This window comes from Morus notabilis, unplaced genomic scaffold, assembly GCF_000414095.1.
Source record: "Morus notabilis unplaced genomic scaffold, ASM41409v2 Scaffold223, whole genome shotgun sequence".
Classification (NCBI taxonomy): Eukaryota; Viridiplantae; Streptophyta; class Magnoliopsida; order Rosales; family Moraceae; genus Morus; species Morus notabilis.
The window spans coordinates 35,862-53,095 of record NW_010366650.1 but is presented as its reverse complement, the minus strand read 5'-3'; the positions used below and the strand labels follow the sequence as shown (position 1 = coordinate 53,095).

The following is a 17,234-nucleotide window of genomic DNA, read 5'->3' as shown; positions in this document are numbered from 1 at the left end:
GAATACAAGCCCGCGGCCCGTTCAAGGTGAAATTCGGGCTCGGGCGGGCGGCCCCAAAATCTCGGGCGGGTCGGGTTCGGGCTCGGGCAAATCCTCGGGCTTTTCGGGCGGTCGCGGGCGGCCCGTCCAAAGTTTCAGCACTAGTTGCAGGATTCTGCGAGCCCCAGCTCCACATCTCACAAGTCTAGGTCCCACTTCCAATATCGAACTTAGTCTAATTAGGTTCAAACAGAAAGTTCCTAACTTAAATTCTGTAACAAAATAGTATTATAATAAGGCACTGATGGTACTAAAAATCATTCATTAATTAATAGAAGGTGAACTTCTTAGTGTAGGATCCATAGTTACGAGACTCACGTATGAGATCCATCTTTTATTAGTAATGATACTTAATATTAATAATATCCTTAAATATTTTTTGTAACAAAAACGTGGTTTAAACTCACAAAACCTATTGGAGGGAATAAAAAACCTACACAAGCAATAGAAAAATAAACTGAAACAAAAATAACAAAAAAATAGAGAAGATAAAGATTTAGGTGATTCGAAAAAATTTCCTACATCAACAGAAGAATGAGAAAAATTTACTAACATTTTCAGAATTACACACTCAACAAACTTTCTCACTTTCTCTCCACCCGAAATCCTTTATACCCTTACCTATCTCTCTCTTTCTCAAAAGAAGGCACTCTGTCTCTATACTTCTATCTGAGCACGCATATAAAAGCCTTACACAAAAAACTTATTTATACTCCTAAAAATCATAAAATAACCCTTGCCCAAAAATGAAACCCCAAAAACACAATTGTAACTTTCTCAAAACCAATTTAAGTTATTTACTTAACAATCTCCATCTTGACTCAAATTCTCTCAACTCGCTTAATTGGGTATCCAATCTCGACATTCGTCATAGTACCGACGATGCAAACTTCAACAAGAATAAACATGTGTCAAATTCAAACTCTCATCATCAAATTTGACATGAGGAACTGTCTTCTTCTTTTTTAAAGCATCTTTACTGCCACAAGTCTTCACCATCTTACCTTTATCATATTCAACTATTAACATATTGTTGCACTCGTTTACTCCTGCCACTTCTTTTACAACAAAAGAAGATTCTTTGTGGCCCTGCTCCACCTTCATATCTCCACCTACAATTGTAGTCCCAATCAGTTTATACAAGTTTTTCACTTTTTCACTCTTCATGGCCACTAAATCACCTCTCTTGACTTGCATAAAACCACCATTCGCATAATACTCACAATCCAAGGTGTCTAAAGCCCCTAAAGAAATCAAACTTCTCCTTAGTTGAGGAACATGCCTAACATTTGTCAATGTCTTTACAACTCCATCAAACATCTTCACCTTCACAGTACCTCTTCCAACAGCTTTAGCACTAGAATAATTTATCATCAACAAAGTACCGGCATCACAAGACTTATAAGAATCAAACCACTCTTTATGTGAACACATATGAAACGAGCATCCAGAATCCATAATTCAAGAGTCAGAAAAATATTCATCAACAAACATCATCTTCACTATCATACTTGTCGCCAATAACATTTGTAGAATTTGAAGTCTCTTGGGGTTCTTGCTTTCTTCTTTCTTCTAGATGCTTCGTTAGTTCTTCACAGTTTCTCCTAATATATCCCTTCTTATGACAATAATAGCACTCAATATCCTTTCTTAGGCGGGATTGGGAACGACCATCTCTCTTATCATAGTATCCCCCTCGTGACTTGCTCCTACCCCTATATGAATCTGACTTCGCCACAAAAATTTGTTCAGTATGAGACGTACTACTAGTTTTTTCATATTTACAGTGTATAATAGAGCAGTTGACACCTCATCTATAGTCAACGTCGTATTTTCAACTAAAAGTGTACTCACCAAAGTCCCATATGATTTGGGTAGGGAGGCCAACAAAATTACCGTTTTATCTTCTTCATCAATTTTGACCTCTACACTTAATAATTAAGTTATGCACTTATTAAAATTATTTATACGGTCCCTAGCATCATTTTCATCATCCATCTTTAACTCATACAATTCCTTCTTCAAATATAATCTATTTGTTAGGGATTTCGACATATAAAATTTTTCTAATTTTTTTCATAACTCAAAAGGAGATGTCTCATTCATAACATTATATTTCAGTTCAGAAGCCAAACTTAAAAGAATAGTATTTACCACTCTCGCTTCAAATTCTTCCCAATTTTCATATTTCATTTTTTCTGGCTTCTCGCCTTGTAGCGCTTTTAGTAATCCGTGCTGAATCAAAACATCTGTCATCGTACTCTGCCAGATGCTGAAATTACTCTTTCCATTAAACCGCTCAATCTGCTCAAACTTTATCTGGGACATCATCTTGGCTTTTTTTTTAATCTTCACCACAGCTCTTATACCAATTGTTGGGGAACAAAACACCTCCAAACACACGTAACAGAAAAATAAACTGAAACAAAAATAACAGAAAAATAGAAAAGACAAAGATTTAAGTGGTTCGGAAAATTTTCCTACATCCACAGAAGATGGAGAAAAATTCACTAACAGTTTCAGAATTACTCACTCAACAAACTTTCTCACTTTCTCTCTCTACCCAAAATCCCTTACACCCTTGCTTATCTCTCTCTCTTTCTCAAAAGGAGGCACTCTGTTTCTACATTTTTCTCTAAGCACACACATAAAGCCTTACACAAGATACTTATTTATAGACTCCTAATACATTATAAAATAATCATTGTCCAAAAATTAAAAACAATAACTTACTTAAAAATACAAAATAATAACTTTCTCAAAATCAATTTGAGTTGCCTACCTAACAAAAACCTACATGACCTCAATTAGTAGAAGCAAGGGAATGAATTAATGTGCCATTTCAAAAAAAAAAAAAAAAAATAAAAGATAAAAAAAAGTGAAAAGAAAAGAATAGAAAGGCCCTTTTTGTTGGAAAATTAAAGAAACTTAATTAGATTGATTTTGTTTAAATGGATATAGGTTAACCCACCCATAATCATTTCAAGTTAGGTTAAGTTAACCTAAAAGGTAGCTCAAGCTAACTAGGCATATCAATTAGAGGATTACCAATGCAATCGTAACTACTAATCATTTGCCACTTCCCGTTGCCTATAGCTTAGGCATGCATCCACTACTTCAAACGGTAATTAAACGAGAATTTCAGCTCATTAATTGGCTATAACTCTTTGTAATGGAGCAAAAAGAGCTGCACTTTATGTGCTACACGTGTTTTTCCCCTTGCACTAGAAATTTCCATTGACTTGAAGACCGAAAAGTAAATTTGAAAAGTCAATGATATATATTCAAGATATATTTATCTAAAACGAAAAAGAAATCGATGTTGGAAAAGATTAATTTCCAAAGATATTTCCATTTAGCCTGTGGAAATCAATTATCTCATTGCAAAGAAATATAAATTAAGAATCAAGTCGGTCTCTTCGGTCAATATATAGGATGTTTTATATCGATATGTGTTAAAATAGGGTTTGAGAATAAACTCCTTAATGCAAGGTTTATGACTCTATGCAAATGACTTTCACTCCATTTCCAGGTAAATTTAGGAGCTACTTCGTCATGGGATGACCCGGTAACACTTTGGTCAATGCGTTAAAGTACTCGTAATAAAACGTAGAAATTAAAGTGCACTTATATATCTTGGCTAATTATTTGTTTCTAAAGATATTAGTATACGGAAAAACTTCTACTAATTATATGTACCAATAATACTCTAAATATCCCTTTTGTGTTTTTTGTCGCTTTTATTATAAAATGTTTAAAGTATACCAAACAAATATTTCTAATAAAAAATTTATTATGATAATTTTAAGAGGATACGAAAGACAACCACTTGACGGGTCAATTATTAAAATATAAAATTAATTTGAATTAAATATTACTTGTCTATTGTTTAATTTAGAATTTAGGACATTCTCAAAAAAAAAAAAAAAAAGAAACTAGAACAATTTCGAAAAATAAAACAAAAAACGTGAAGCTCGTGGTGGTAATGGTGATAGGAAACTCGGAGGTCAAACCAAAAAATCAGGGTTTATTTGCGGAATTTATCTTTTAAGGGTGCATAAATTTAAATTTTATTTTTTATTAATACTCTTTTATTAGTGTAGTTATTTGATTAAAAAAGGTTATTAATTAAGAATAAGAGGTAGAAATTTTAAGTAATACACTTTTATAGAGTATTAATCTCTTTTTTCTAAATTCATTTATAGAGCATTCAATGAACATTCCTGTAAGCATTTTGGGGTAATCTTAACAACACTGGTATGTTAACGCTGATAGGCCCTACTTGGACTTTTGAATTTAGAAATTTTTTTTATTTTTTATGATGCACTAAATCCATTATAAATCATAAACTAGGATTTGTGGGGTTAATTAGTATATCGTGGTATTATTTTATACTGGAAAAGAAAAACTATCATATATAACACATGTTATATATCTCCAATATTGATTATCGCTCTTTATAATATTTATTGATTTATTGATATTGTATAGCCTTAGTCGAATGGTCTTAAGTACCGGTACTCTGTCTCATTTTATTATTTTTCAAGTTTAACTAATTGATGTTAATTATCTATAAATAACTTTCTATTAAAATTTTTTTGGCTAAAACTTAAAAGCAAAGATACCATCAATCAATTGATTGAAATCATTTTAGATTAAAGATGTATTATCGTATTTCCTGGTAAAGTCTCAAAACTGCAATGTGTGGCATCACGCAAACATATAATCATATATATGTTTAACAGCCCGACAATATTTATTTTCTATGATGTTATCAATTGATTTGATTTATGTGATTTTGTCGAACTAAATTTCTCACTTTAAATTCCAACTAGATTAGGACATGAGTAGTACCTTGCAAAAGGTAATTTATTTTGGCTTCTTTAATATGAGGATTCAAATCAGAATGATTTTAGTTTTGATTTTAGAATTAGAATCATGATTCATGATTTTAAGTCCAAATTATAATTCTGAAACCAGAATCAGAATTAGGGGTTTGAATCACTCAAAACCAAGAAAGGTGATTTTAGAATCATGAGTGATTCCTGATTTAAAACATCACATCAGGATTCAAACTTTAAATCAGAATCATTTAAATCAAACACTGACCCTTGATGAGTCAAATAAGAACAACTTTTTAATTTTTATAAATAAATACTGATTTGAACCAGTACCATAATTCTGAATTCAAAACTCTTATACTAAATGTGCACTTATTTATCTTCGAAACAAAAATTATGACTCAACGTCAAGAGATACGTTCAATTTTTTCTCCACTGGGGTTGGTGTTTGAAGTTTGAACTGTGCGGATTAGTGAACGGTACTTCATCTAATGTTTACCATTTCGTTGAGCAAATTACAAATACCAAATCTAAATATATATATATATATATATTTCCCAAAAAAAGTATACACATGTACGGTTTGTTCGACAAGGACTAGGATTTAGGTGGCTCATAGACAAATTAATTTGTTTATTCACAAAATAAGTGCCTGTGGCGACTTTAACAATGTGACAATTCAACAATAATAATGTTGGTCACTTAATTTATCACAAAGAAAATGCGAGGAAAGTGTGAAATTGAGTGGCCTCTCTTGTAGAACTTGGGGCATTGCCAACGCAAGCCCATGATATCATCGTGTTTTGCAATCAAGTGACCTTTAAACGACTTCCAAATTCCCCACTCTCCCCTCTCCATAAAACAATGGAAAATTCAAGGAAAATAAAGACATAACTATTATTATTATTATTATTATTATTATTTATATATATTTTTTTAATTGAAACTTTCCTGTTTCCTCTCACTATATATATATATATATATATGGTAATGGTATATACCCTCGAAACAACTTCATACTTGGCATCTTCTATTTCTTATATTAATTTCCCTCCTTAATTTTACATATATAAAATATGATGGAAGCTATCCCAGGTGACTTTATCGCGTCCCAATATCAGCCATACCAAAATCCAAGCTCTAATAATACTTCTGCTGCTGCTACTACTACTACTTTAATCCCATGCCTAACGGACCAGTGGGGTGACTTGCCGTTACGAGTTAACGACTCCGACGACATGATCGTCTACAATTCCCTCCACGACGCCGTCAGTTTCGGCTGGTCTCCGTCCGATTTAACGCCCGAAATCTCCGAAATCAAACCCGAGCCGATATACTCCTTCGACCTGGCCAATCCGACCACGGAATTAGCCGTGCCGGGGGTGTATACGGCGTCGTCTCACGCTCTGGAGATTCATAATCTCCAAAACACCCTTTTCTCCTTCCAAAGCGAGAATCGAGAGAGGGGCAAAAATGGAGATGTAACTAATCGGAGAGGTGGGACCAGAGGGAGGCATTACAGAGGGGTGAGGCAGAGGCCGTGGGGGAAGTTCGCTGCGGAGATTAGGGATCCGGCGAAGAACGGCGCCAGAGTGTGGCTCGGGACCTACGAGACGGCGGAGGAGGCGGCTCTGGCCTACGACCGAGCCGCCTTCGGGATGCGCGGCTCCAAGGCGCTGCTGAATTTCCCGCATCGGATCGGTTCCGGTGAGCCGCCGCCGGTGAGGATCACGGCCAAGCGCCGGGAGTGCTCCGACCATGCCTCTGGTGGGTCCTTCAAGAAGGTCAAGGGGAGCTTGGCGGGTAATGGTGACGTGGAGTCGGAGCAGAGATCGTTAGATGTGTTTCAGGTGGGACCCGATAGCAGTTTCCTACTACGTGGCGATGAACTATTGGTTAGTTAAAAAAGTGTAATAGGAAAGAGAAGATCGGAGTATGTTTGGCTTTGTGGACAACACCGGCTGCGGTTTTATACTTGAAGATTTTTGTTATGCGCAAGACTCAATTTAACCATATATATTAAAGTTATGTCAAATTGAGATAATATATGTGATTTAATCGAATTTGAGGATAACGGTTTAAAATTATGTTTTATTAATAGAATATTTTTATGTGTTTTTTATTCTCTTATCATGTTTTTTAAAGTTGTCATATTTATACTTCTAGATTTTAAATTTACACTCAACTACCACATTTTCTTGGTCAATAACCAATTCAATTTGACCCCAAAAAAACCCTAAACGCCTTTAAAGAAATAAAATAAAAATAACAAAAATGAAAATATCAAAATGTAAATGACATTTAAATCTTTTTTATAGTCAAACGTTCATAATTAGAAAAAAGATAAGGATTTAATATGAATCTAAAAAGTAAAAATATAGAATCATACACTTCAAAATGCATAATATTATTTATATTAAAAATAAAAAATGACCGAGTAATTTGAAAAGTGGTGTTTTAATTTAATTTAATTTTTCAGGGAATTTTTATTTTTATTTTGGTTTTCACATGAATCCACAACAAATGCGAAAGGAATAAGTTTGGTAAGAATGAGGTTGTAACTTATGTGTGTTGGTGGGAATGAGGTTGTAACTTCTGTGTTCTTTTCTTTTAATAATACTTTTATATATGATAGGTTGACAGTCATACATAGAAAGAGATGGTTTCGCGAGTTTATAACAAGAAACTAAGGCCTCGTTCGTTTCTCTGATTCGAGTTTAGAATTCAAGTTGAGATGTGATTTTATGTGAGAGCTTTTTACTGTAGTAAAAAAGTTATATGTGACTGTTTTTTAGAGCTTTTTACTGTAGCAAAACTCGAATTCTAAACTCGAATTGATAAAGTGAACGAGGCCTAATTTTCTCCATCTCTCTCTTTCTCTCCTTTGTCGCTAAAGAAAACGATGGGAAACCAGTGGATTATGACGTCTCCAAATTCCACTGAGTAACTTCATGCAATATTACGTCATTTTCTTTCTTTAATAATGCAAATGTGCACTTCCAATAGTCTCGCACGGGCTTCAACAAGCAATTTCCTGGAACTAATTCGAAAAGAAAGAAATTAATGGAATATTTTTTTCAAAGGAAAAGAAAGAAAGAAACAGGATAAGGCTGCCCCTTCATAGCTACAAAGCATTTCAATTTCTTTGAACTTTGATTTATTTATTTATTTTTAAATAGAGAAGATATTACTTGATAAATTAATAAATGAATGAGAAAAGGAAAGATAGAAGAGAAGAAAAATAAAGAATTTAACGTGGTTTGTAATATGTTTACATCCACCGATTACAATATTTTTTTCATTTATTTATTAATACCTTAGGATAAATTTGTACAATGACAGAATTAGGATTTTATTTTAAGGGCGTAAACTAAAAATGTTAAAAATGTTAAAAATCACTAATAATATTATTAACTCCTAATATTATTAACTAGTTAAAAACAAATGTATATATTGATCAGTTTATTGAATTTTTTGATATGTGAAATAAAATTTTAAAGAGAAAATACCAAGTTTTAAAGAAGGTGTTTACTACCTCAACAAAGGCAAATTAGAGAGTAGTTGTTTATGAGCAAATAGTAATTAAGAGGGTTACTTGAAAAAAAAAAGCTTAATTAGGAACATATTTAAGAAATATAATTTTAATTGGTTATTTAAATTTTTTAGTGAGGCTCACTTTTGATACAACAAAGATTATTTGAAAAATATTTTAAAAGTGACAAATTTAAAAAATAAAAGCTTTAACTAGAGTAAAGTGAAAATTTTCAATTAAGTACATTTAAAAGTATAAGATATAATAGTAAAAAACAAACAAACAATAAAAAAAAGCAAAAAGTAAAAAAACAAAAAAAAGTGGGGATTTTGGTTGAGATATTTTAAAGTTTTTTATAATAAAAGGGGGCATATATGAAAAAAATTTAAAAACAATGGGGTAAACACTAAAAACCCAAAATCCAGGCCGGCATATGCCCCCGGACCTCACCTTCCTCCGCCTCTAAATCTGTAAATGTATATAAATAGAAATTAATGATTCTCCAAAGATACTAGATGTGAAAGAGTAATAATTTCTCCCAGTTAAGCTAATGAATGTACACATCATGGAAATAATCACAAAGTAATTACAAAAATCAATGGGAGTAATCATTCACCAAATCTCAGAAATATATATATATATATATATATATATCTTATCCTTTCTGCTGACCATTGTGCTTTTTAAGTTTGATTAGAAAAAAAAAAAAAAAAAAAAAAAAAAGAAGAAAAAGATAGAAAGTTAGGAATGTATAGGATCAAAAACCGACTTTGGCGAGAAAAACAAGAGTCATGGCCAAGAAAAAGTATTTGTTTTTTCTTTTTTTTTTTACCATGAAAAAATTATTAGTTACGAGCCTAACTTTTTGGTTCCAAAAAATCAAACAAAACAAACATTTTTTAGCCTCCTTTTCAGTTATACTTTGTCTTTTTTCCTGCCGGGTGAATACTTTTTTCTTTTAAACGTTTGATCACTACAGTATTTATAATGAATACTTGGAAGTAATCTTTCAACTAACAATTCACAGAAATTTGTATTTACTTCATCCACAAATTAGGCTCGATTGGAACAAGAGGTATTGAATCAAATATATAAAAGTGCAAATAAAAGTGGCATACGGAAGTAAAAGACATCATGCACTCGGTCAAAAACGATTTCGATATTGTTTTCACATTTAACCTTCAATATATGGGACACTTATTTTTATATATATTTATATATATATACTTGTTTTTAATGGTTACGTTTTTATCAGTGATTACTATTAAATATAAAAATTTGATGACGTGACATGATAAGAATCTATTTCATTAATTGTCAATAATTATTTTAATTAATTATCTAATTTATTACAATCGTCGGATCAATATCTTACAATTAAAATAATAATAATCATTAATGAGTAAATATTCGAGTAACTACTATTTATTGATAGGTAAATATTTTTGAACTTGGGTGGGAAATTTGAATCCTACATCCCATGGTGGGAAATTTGATATTACCATTAGTATATGCATGCTACTACAACACCTACATATTAAGGAAAGTTAACATATTATGGTGTTATATTTATTATTGATTTTTATTTATTTTTAAATTAGGAAATCTCTTTATTTTAGAGATATTAGTTTTGTTGCTAGTACTTTGATCACTCTCTTTTTCTAATATGTAGATGTAGACAATGGTCGAATCACGTTAAATTTTTTCTCTCTCTTACTTTTTTATTATTTTCTTCTTTAATTTTTAGGGTGTAGTGTTAATGGTTACTCCAATATTTATTTATTAATGGGTATTATTATTTTAAACATTAAATTTTTATTTTAAACATTTTTAATGTAGACGATGGTCGAACCACGTTAAATTTTTAATTTGACGGTTGTAATAAATTCAATAGTTAATTAAAAAAAATTAATAGCAATTGATAAAAATAGTCATAAAATTTTTATATTTAGAAATAACCATCAATGAAAACATAACCATTGAAAACTCGTCCAATTTATTTAGGCCTCGTTCATTTCACTAATTTGAGTTTTTAATTTCAGTTTTGCTACAGTTAAAAGCTCTTATAAAAAGTCACATTAAACTTTTCTTCTGCAGTAAAAAATTCTCATATAAAATTATATCTCAACTCAAATTAAAAAGTAGAATCCGCAAACGAATCTAATCTATGATCTCCATGGTTAGCACTTATATTTTCTCTCCATATGCATCTGCACCTAGCCAATTTTTGTCCCTATATTGCTCTCTTGATTATTGTCGTCCATTCCTTATAACACCCATGCACCTTCGATGATTATTGTATCATCCTTGCACCCCCTACATTGTTGTGCCTCTGCACCCTACTCCGCCACCGCTTTGCACCCTGCAACCTCTATCCCACAAATATAATATCAGTTTCCTCTATTACAGTCCAAGATTGAAATCTCCTAATCTCCTATTGGAGGTATACATTGTGAGAGCATATTAAAAATATATATATATTATAGTTACTTTTATTATGATAAGTTTTTGACTTTATTTGTATTTCTTTTGAATTTAGGAAACTATTGATTTTAGGAAATTTGATTGTATAATTAGGTAACCTACCCGATAACCTAATTATAAATTATTTACATAGAACTCATTCATAATACTCTTTACTAGTGAATTCATTCTCTTTTCCTAGCCTATGATATAAGCATATTTTGTCTTCTCCTTTTTATTTTTCTTTGATTTTTGATATATGCTGAAGTGTGAAAACTATGTAAACTATAATCCTTTCAGATTCACGAATTGTTTGTTTAAGTATATATGTTTATCATATTATCAAAAAAAAAAAAAAAAGTCTCCATTTCAAAAAAAAAAAAAAAAAAAAAAAAATTTTTTAAAATATATTTTTTTTTTATTTTAAAAAAAAAAAAAAAAAAATCTCCATTTAAAAAAAAAAAAAAAAAAAAAAAAAAGATGTCGATGCTTATAAATTATATTGATATAGGTATAAAATTAACGCATCAGATAAATATATAAACAGAAATATGGGATACCAAAATTGATGGAGGACATGCAAGAGTTCAGTGATCACATTAATTTATTAATTCAACATTCTTATAAATTGGTTGCACGTAAAAACTCGGCTGAATATAATGTCCTCTGAATATTGTTTATGCTTAAGGTTGACAAATTTATTGCTATTTATTTAGCATAACAAAATTACTATTCTCAAGCTAAATTATCGCTTGAGGCTTGAGCACTAACATTTTGGCTTCTGTAGAGCTAGATTTGAATAATGAAGTACTTGGTGATCAAATATAAGTCTTTTTTTTTTGCTGAAAAATATATGTCAATTTCAAAGCAAGAAAAACTAGTTCACACAAGTTTGCTAATGAACACAAATCAATCAAGACTAGCTCTAAGGATGCTTAGAATTTTTCATCAATGAAATATCTTATCGCGTTTAGTCGTACCAAATTAATAATGTAAGGAGATAATTCTTCCCTGTGGACCCCAATTGAAATATCTACAACAACAAGAAAACCCGTTCAAATGCGTATTCAAAACAAAATCCCTAACGCTAAAGCCCTAAATAAACCAGAGATTTCAATGATCAATTTAATCCTTAGTATGGATTTTTTTTTCCTTTTTCAAGGAAACGTAGAATGGTAAACGCAGTTTTAATTTTTCTTAAAGGAAAATTGTATTTAATTAAAAATTTATAAACAGTCATCTCGGTAAAATACTAATGACCCATTAGAGAGACAAACGCACGCCTGAGGCCCGAAAACGGGAGTACACCTCGGCACACTAACAACGAGCACACATAAAGCTCAAATTGAAGAAATTTCTCCCATTGAAATAGGCTTTTGAGCGCTGGAGGAATAAATCGTCAAACCCCACAAAGAGGGAACATATACACGGCATAGAGAAAACTCTAGCCGGACCAAAACAACCCTATCATGAAACATACAAACGGCTTTAAGCCGATCACCAAAAATTAATATCAAATAGCAAAACAAATTAGGGTCGGGTGGGGAGACCACCGCCCTTATTATAAATACGAAAATTACATTAAAAAAAAAAGAAAAAAACCTCCTACCACCGTCGTTAGAATCCTCCGGTGAAGGGCAACAGGCCAATGGGTCGTCAAGGGAGATAGCTGGCTAAGAGATCTTAGCTACTAAATGACAAACTCGCCTAGAAATGAAGCCCATCCATTCGGCTTCTAAACCCTAAACTGGTTTAGATGCACCCAAACGGAGCCACCACACCGTACACCGCTACCACCAACGAGAAGGTCATGACGATCCGAGCCGGAGGACCAAGTTTTATAGCCGGGACCCCGGCGACGCGCCCGGAGGCGGCCCCGAAACTCCGGCCGTCGTTCACTCTTTTTTCTCTGGTTCGTGTGAGAAAGTGAGAGAAAAAGTCGAAAACCCTAAAAATTGGTCCATTTATTTCACAAGTTATAAACGCAGTTTTAATTGAAATATTTGAGAAGGGACCAACTAGTTAATTAAATGGGGGTGGTAGAATGTTATCTATATGTCTTTATCCCGACAGCATCATATTCGTGAGAAAAAAAGAAAAAGGTGACGTATTGATCATTATGTAAACAAAATATGTTACACATGCTTGATGAGGATTAGTGTTGATTATCTAAAATTAAGTGTTTTTTAAGATAAAATTTCAATCAACTAACATGCGTGCGGCATGATAATACAAAGCCATAGTTAATCCAAGTCTTAATTACCCCACCGACAGGAAGAAAAAGAGCCCAAGAAGTAACCTTATTGACTAGTAGTTTTGAAACGAGAAAATTAAAGAAACTATATAAAGAGATCGAGAGATGAACGGAATCTAATATCATGATGCATACTCTTGTTATAGTCAAATACAATAATTTTAATATGTAAAAAAACTGCTATATTATAATTAATAAGTAAAAGGTCTAATTCAAAGATCTACGTGGGAGATTTTGCAAGAATATATATTATTTAAAACGTAATTATTAAGTTCAAAGAATAACAAAAATTACTCTAATGGAATGTCTATACAAACTAAAAAAAAAAAAATAGACATGTTAGTAAAAGCAAAAAATTATATATACCTAAATTAATTGAAAGCTGTTGATTTTATGAATACAACCAAAATTTGTACATATATTTTGACAAACAAACCTTGTAAATATTTTACTCTCCTCCTAGATACATAAATACATAAATATCTTTACAAATATTAGATGTGATTCTGATGAGTCAATCTTATTATGGCACTCTCATCTATTTGCAGTAAAGGTATTTGATTTTCAGACTTAACTTAGTCGATTTTACAGACTTATGCATGGGAAATCAATACTGGTTTTTATTTTGTTTCTTGGTTATTTGCCTTTTACCTGTGTGATGATTATACATTTATATTCTTTGCATCACAGGTCGGAAACATCTGACAAAAAGATTATAAAAAAGTCAACTATTGTTGTAGCATTAAACTTTTGGGCTTGTAATTGCCATCTTCAAATTAGCTTGAGGCCAAACAATTATGAAGATTATTTAGCAGCTCTAAGTTGGCGTACATCGGTTATTCGGTTTTCTTTTCCCAATATATCATTTGCTGTGCTATAATTTACCTGGGTTTTCATTTTAAATCCCTTCTTCATGAGGATCACTGTTGAGTAATTTTGCATTTTGCTATAAATTTACCTCGGTTCGTAAATTCCGTTCCTTCTTTGATCATGAATACTTATTATATGATTTTTTATTGATCGATTTTTCCTTTCATGGCTTTACAACGTGTTGCTTCACTCATGCGTGTGCCTTCATTCAATCAAAGGAGGACCTCTTAGGAGGCGTTTGGTATGACATAATTTTGAGGGTGATAATAGAAATTTGTAAAATTCTCATGTTTGGTATAAAAATTAAAATTTTTTATTTCCTGAAAAAACCAATTTCATAATATTCACTTTCTCTCATTTTAAGGTAATCTCAAACCTACCCAACTTGATTTAATTCACTTTCATGGTATGTGATTACCACATAAAACACATAAAAACTTTTACAACATAAAAAAAGATCAAATTTACATGAAAAACTCATCAACTGTTCGAAGCTCCACCAAGATCCAAGGCACCGTCACCTACCCACCACCATCGCAGCCCCACCTCAACGACCTCTTGTCGACAACCTAGCCCCTATGCCGGCCTACCATCGCCGAAACCTCGACCCTTCACATCCCTGCAGTCATAACCTAACCACTTTAGGAGTCGTTATTGTTAGAGAGATTGTTATATGTCTCTCAATTACAAGATCACATAAACTTGGCGTAAAACACAAGGAAAAATAGTAAGGAAGCGCTGCAACGCATGTTTAATGCGCTGCATCGACTTTGATAGCACCATTCGGTGCTGTCAAAGTAGCTATAGGTGCCGCAGCGCCAGTTTTGGATGCTGCAGCGCATGTTTAATGCGCTACAGCGAGTTTGATATCACCATTTGGTGCTGTCAAAGCAGCTATAGGCGTTGCAGGCCAGTTTTGGAAACCGCGGCGCCAATTTTGCGCGCTGCAGCGCCCGTGCAGGGAGAACAGGCGCGCTGCAGTGCCTGTTTTGGGCGCTGCAGCACCTGTTTGAGGTGCTGCAGAGCCTGCATTACACCCCAAAGGGCTGCTCTCTGTCCAAAACTCTGTTGCAGCGAAAAATTTCACGCTACAGTGCCTTTGTCCAGGCCTCTCACATATGTTTTGCGCTGCCCAAGCGCTACAGCAGGAAAAACATCCATTGTAGCAGGTATTACTGCAAAAAAAACTATGTTTTCGTGTGTTTATGTGATCTGAAAGGTCTTGAACCATTACATCCATTGGTGATATGTTTTAACACATATCTGAACACTTATTAGCAATAGATATAACCATTGTAATAGGTGTATCAATCCATGAAAAGATACATTTACATTGAAAATGTATCTTTATGTAAAAGGTTGTAATGTTTAAAGAGGATGCATTCATTCAATGAAATGACACATCTATCTTTATTAAAATTTACAGACATGATTCATGTTCTAGAACTCAATATTGGGGGTAATTTGCCATTAAAACTCATTAGCAAACTTTAAGAAGTAAGGGCAAATAAAACCTTAAAGGAAAGTATTCCTATACACCTCAAACCCTCTCTTGTTTCTGCATTCTTTTCACCCTCTACACTCAAATTCTCCAACAATCTTTAAGGTTTTAAACTTGTTGCAATGGAGGTTGAAAAGAGCATGGCGTATTTCCCTAATCCGAATGTCCAACTTGATTGATTCGATGGTACCAGTTTCACCCACTGGAAGGGAAACTTGTTCTTCCTTCTCACCGTGCTCAAGAACACCTACGTGCTTGATCTGAAATTGGAGCCACTTCCGGAACCAAAAGGGGATGATTTCAAAGAATTGAAGGCTACAAGGAAGAAGCGTGAAGATGATGAAGTCATGTGCCGGGGTCATATTCTCAACACTCTCTCTGATAGGCTCTACGACCTCTACAACTCGATGAAGTCTCCGGTGGAGATTTGGAACTCTCTTGAATACAAATACAAAACTGAGAAGGAAGGTACGGACAAATTTCTCATCTTGAAATATCTTAAATTTGTCATTGTTGATATTAACTTCGTTCTATATCAAATACATGAATTGCAAGTCATTGTTACTAAGCTTCATGAATTGAAAATTAAAATTTCTGAATCATTCCAAGTGGGGGCAAGTATTGCTAAATTGCCTCAAAGTTGGAATGTTTATAGAAAGAAACTCCTTCATAGGAGAGATGGCATAACTTTTGAGGAATTACAAAAACACTTGAGGATCGAAGAAGAGACTAAGTATTGTGATCCCAATGACAAGATTATTGATTCCTCTAAGGTTAATGTTGCCGAAGCTAGTAAGTTTTTCAAGAACTTCAAAGTCAATAATGACAAAAAGTTTAAAAAGCCCGGTAGTGGCCAAAAGAAATTTTTTAAAAATTATTTCTTTTGTAGAAAGAAAGGCCATCGCCAAAATGACTGCAGATACAAGAAGAAAAAGGAAGAAGTTAACACCAACAAGGCCAATACTATTGAAGAGAAATCTGAAGACATTTGTGCTATGGTCTCGGAAATGTAAATTGGCATGATTACCGAAACTAACATGGCTGCAACTAAATCCTCTGAATGGTGGCTTGATTCCAGTGCCACAATCGACGTTTGTAATAACAAGAATTTGTTCTCATCATACAAAGTGGAAAAGGAATGACAAACGGTTCTCATGGAGAATAATGATGTAGCGATGGTTGCCGGGAGAAGAGTGGTGGACATCAACTTTACTTCCGGAAAGAAGTTTACTTTGAACAATGTTCTTCATGTTCCTGACATTAGGAAAAATCTTGTATCCGCTAGGCTAATGTGTAAGAATGGGCTTAAGATTGTACTTGAGAGCAATAATTATATTGTATCTAAGAATGGGATCTTTGTGGGAAAAAGAAATTCTTGTGATGGCATGTACAAACTTAGCATTAATAATAAAGATGATATGAATTTTCTTTATATTGTTGACTCTCTTGATGTTTGACATGCACGTTTAGCACACCTAAATTTTAAATCTTTGAAATATGTGTCTAAACATGATTTGATTAATTACAAAAATGTTAAAAATGATAAGTGTGAGATTTGCATACAAGCAAAGATGACTAAGAAACCCTTTCCTAGAGCTGAACAAAATACTCAAATATTGGATATGATTCATACCGATATTTGTGAGTATAATGGTATTTTAATAGTAGGAGGAAAGAGATACTTTATCACTTTCATTGATGATTATTCTAGATACACTTATGTGTATTTACTTA

At 32.9% G+C, this 17,234-nt stretch overlaps 2 protein-coding genes across 2 annotated transcripts; both read left to right on the top strand.

Moving 5' to 3' along the window:
- The first annotated feature begins 5,918 nt into the window (after nucleotides 1-5,918).
- LOC21400088 (ethylene-responsive transcription factor 2) lies at nucleotides 5,919-6,900 on the top strand. The gene has a single exon (XM_010110825.2). It carries the CDS (start codon nucleotides 5,957-5,959, stop codon nucleotides 6,782-6,784), a length of 828 nt encoding a protein of 275 aa, XP_010109127.1. The 5' UTR covers nucleotides 5,919-5,956; the 3' UTR covers nucleotides 6,785-6,900.
- An 8,740-nt stretch (nucleotides 6,901-15,640) lies between these two features.
- LOC112094034 lies at nucleotides 15,641-16,513 on the top strand. Its single transcript, XM_024173958.1, has 2 exons — nucleotides 15,641-15,645; nucleotides 15,694-16,513. The coding sequence occupies exons 1-2, from the start codon at nucleotides 15,641-15,643 to the stop codon at nucleotides 16,511-16,513; spliced, it is 825 nt and encodes a 274-aa protein (XP_024029726.1).
- Nucleotides 16,514-17,234: the final 721 nt, after the last annotated feature.

Excerpts from the sequence above, each read along its gene's own strand:
- LOC21400088 (XM_010110825.2), top strand. The coding sequence starts at position 5,957 with ATGATGGAAGCTATCCCAGGTGACTTTATCGCGTCCCAATATCAGCCA.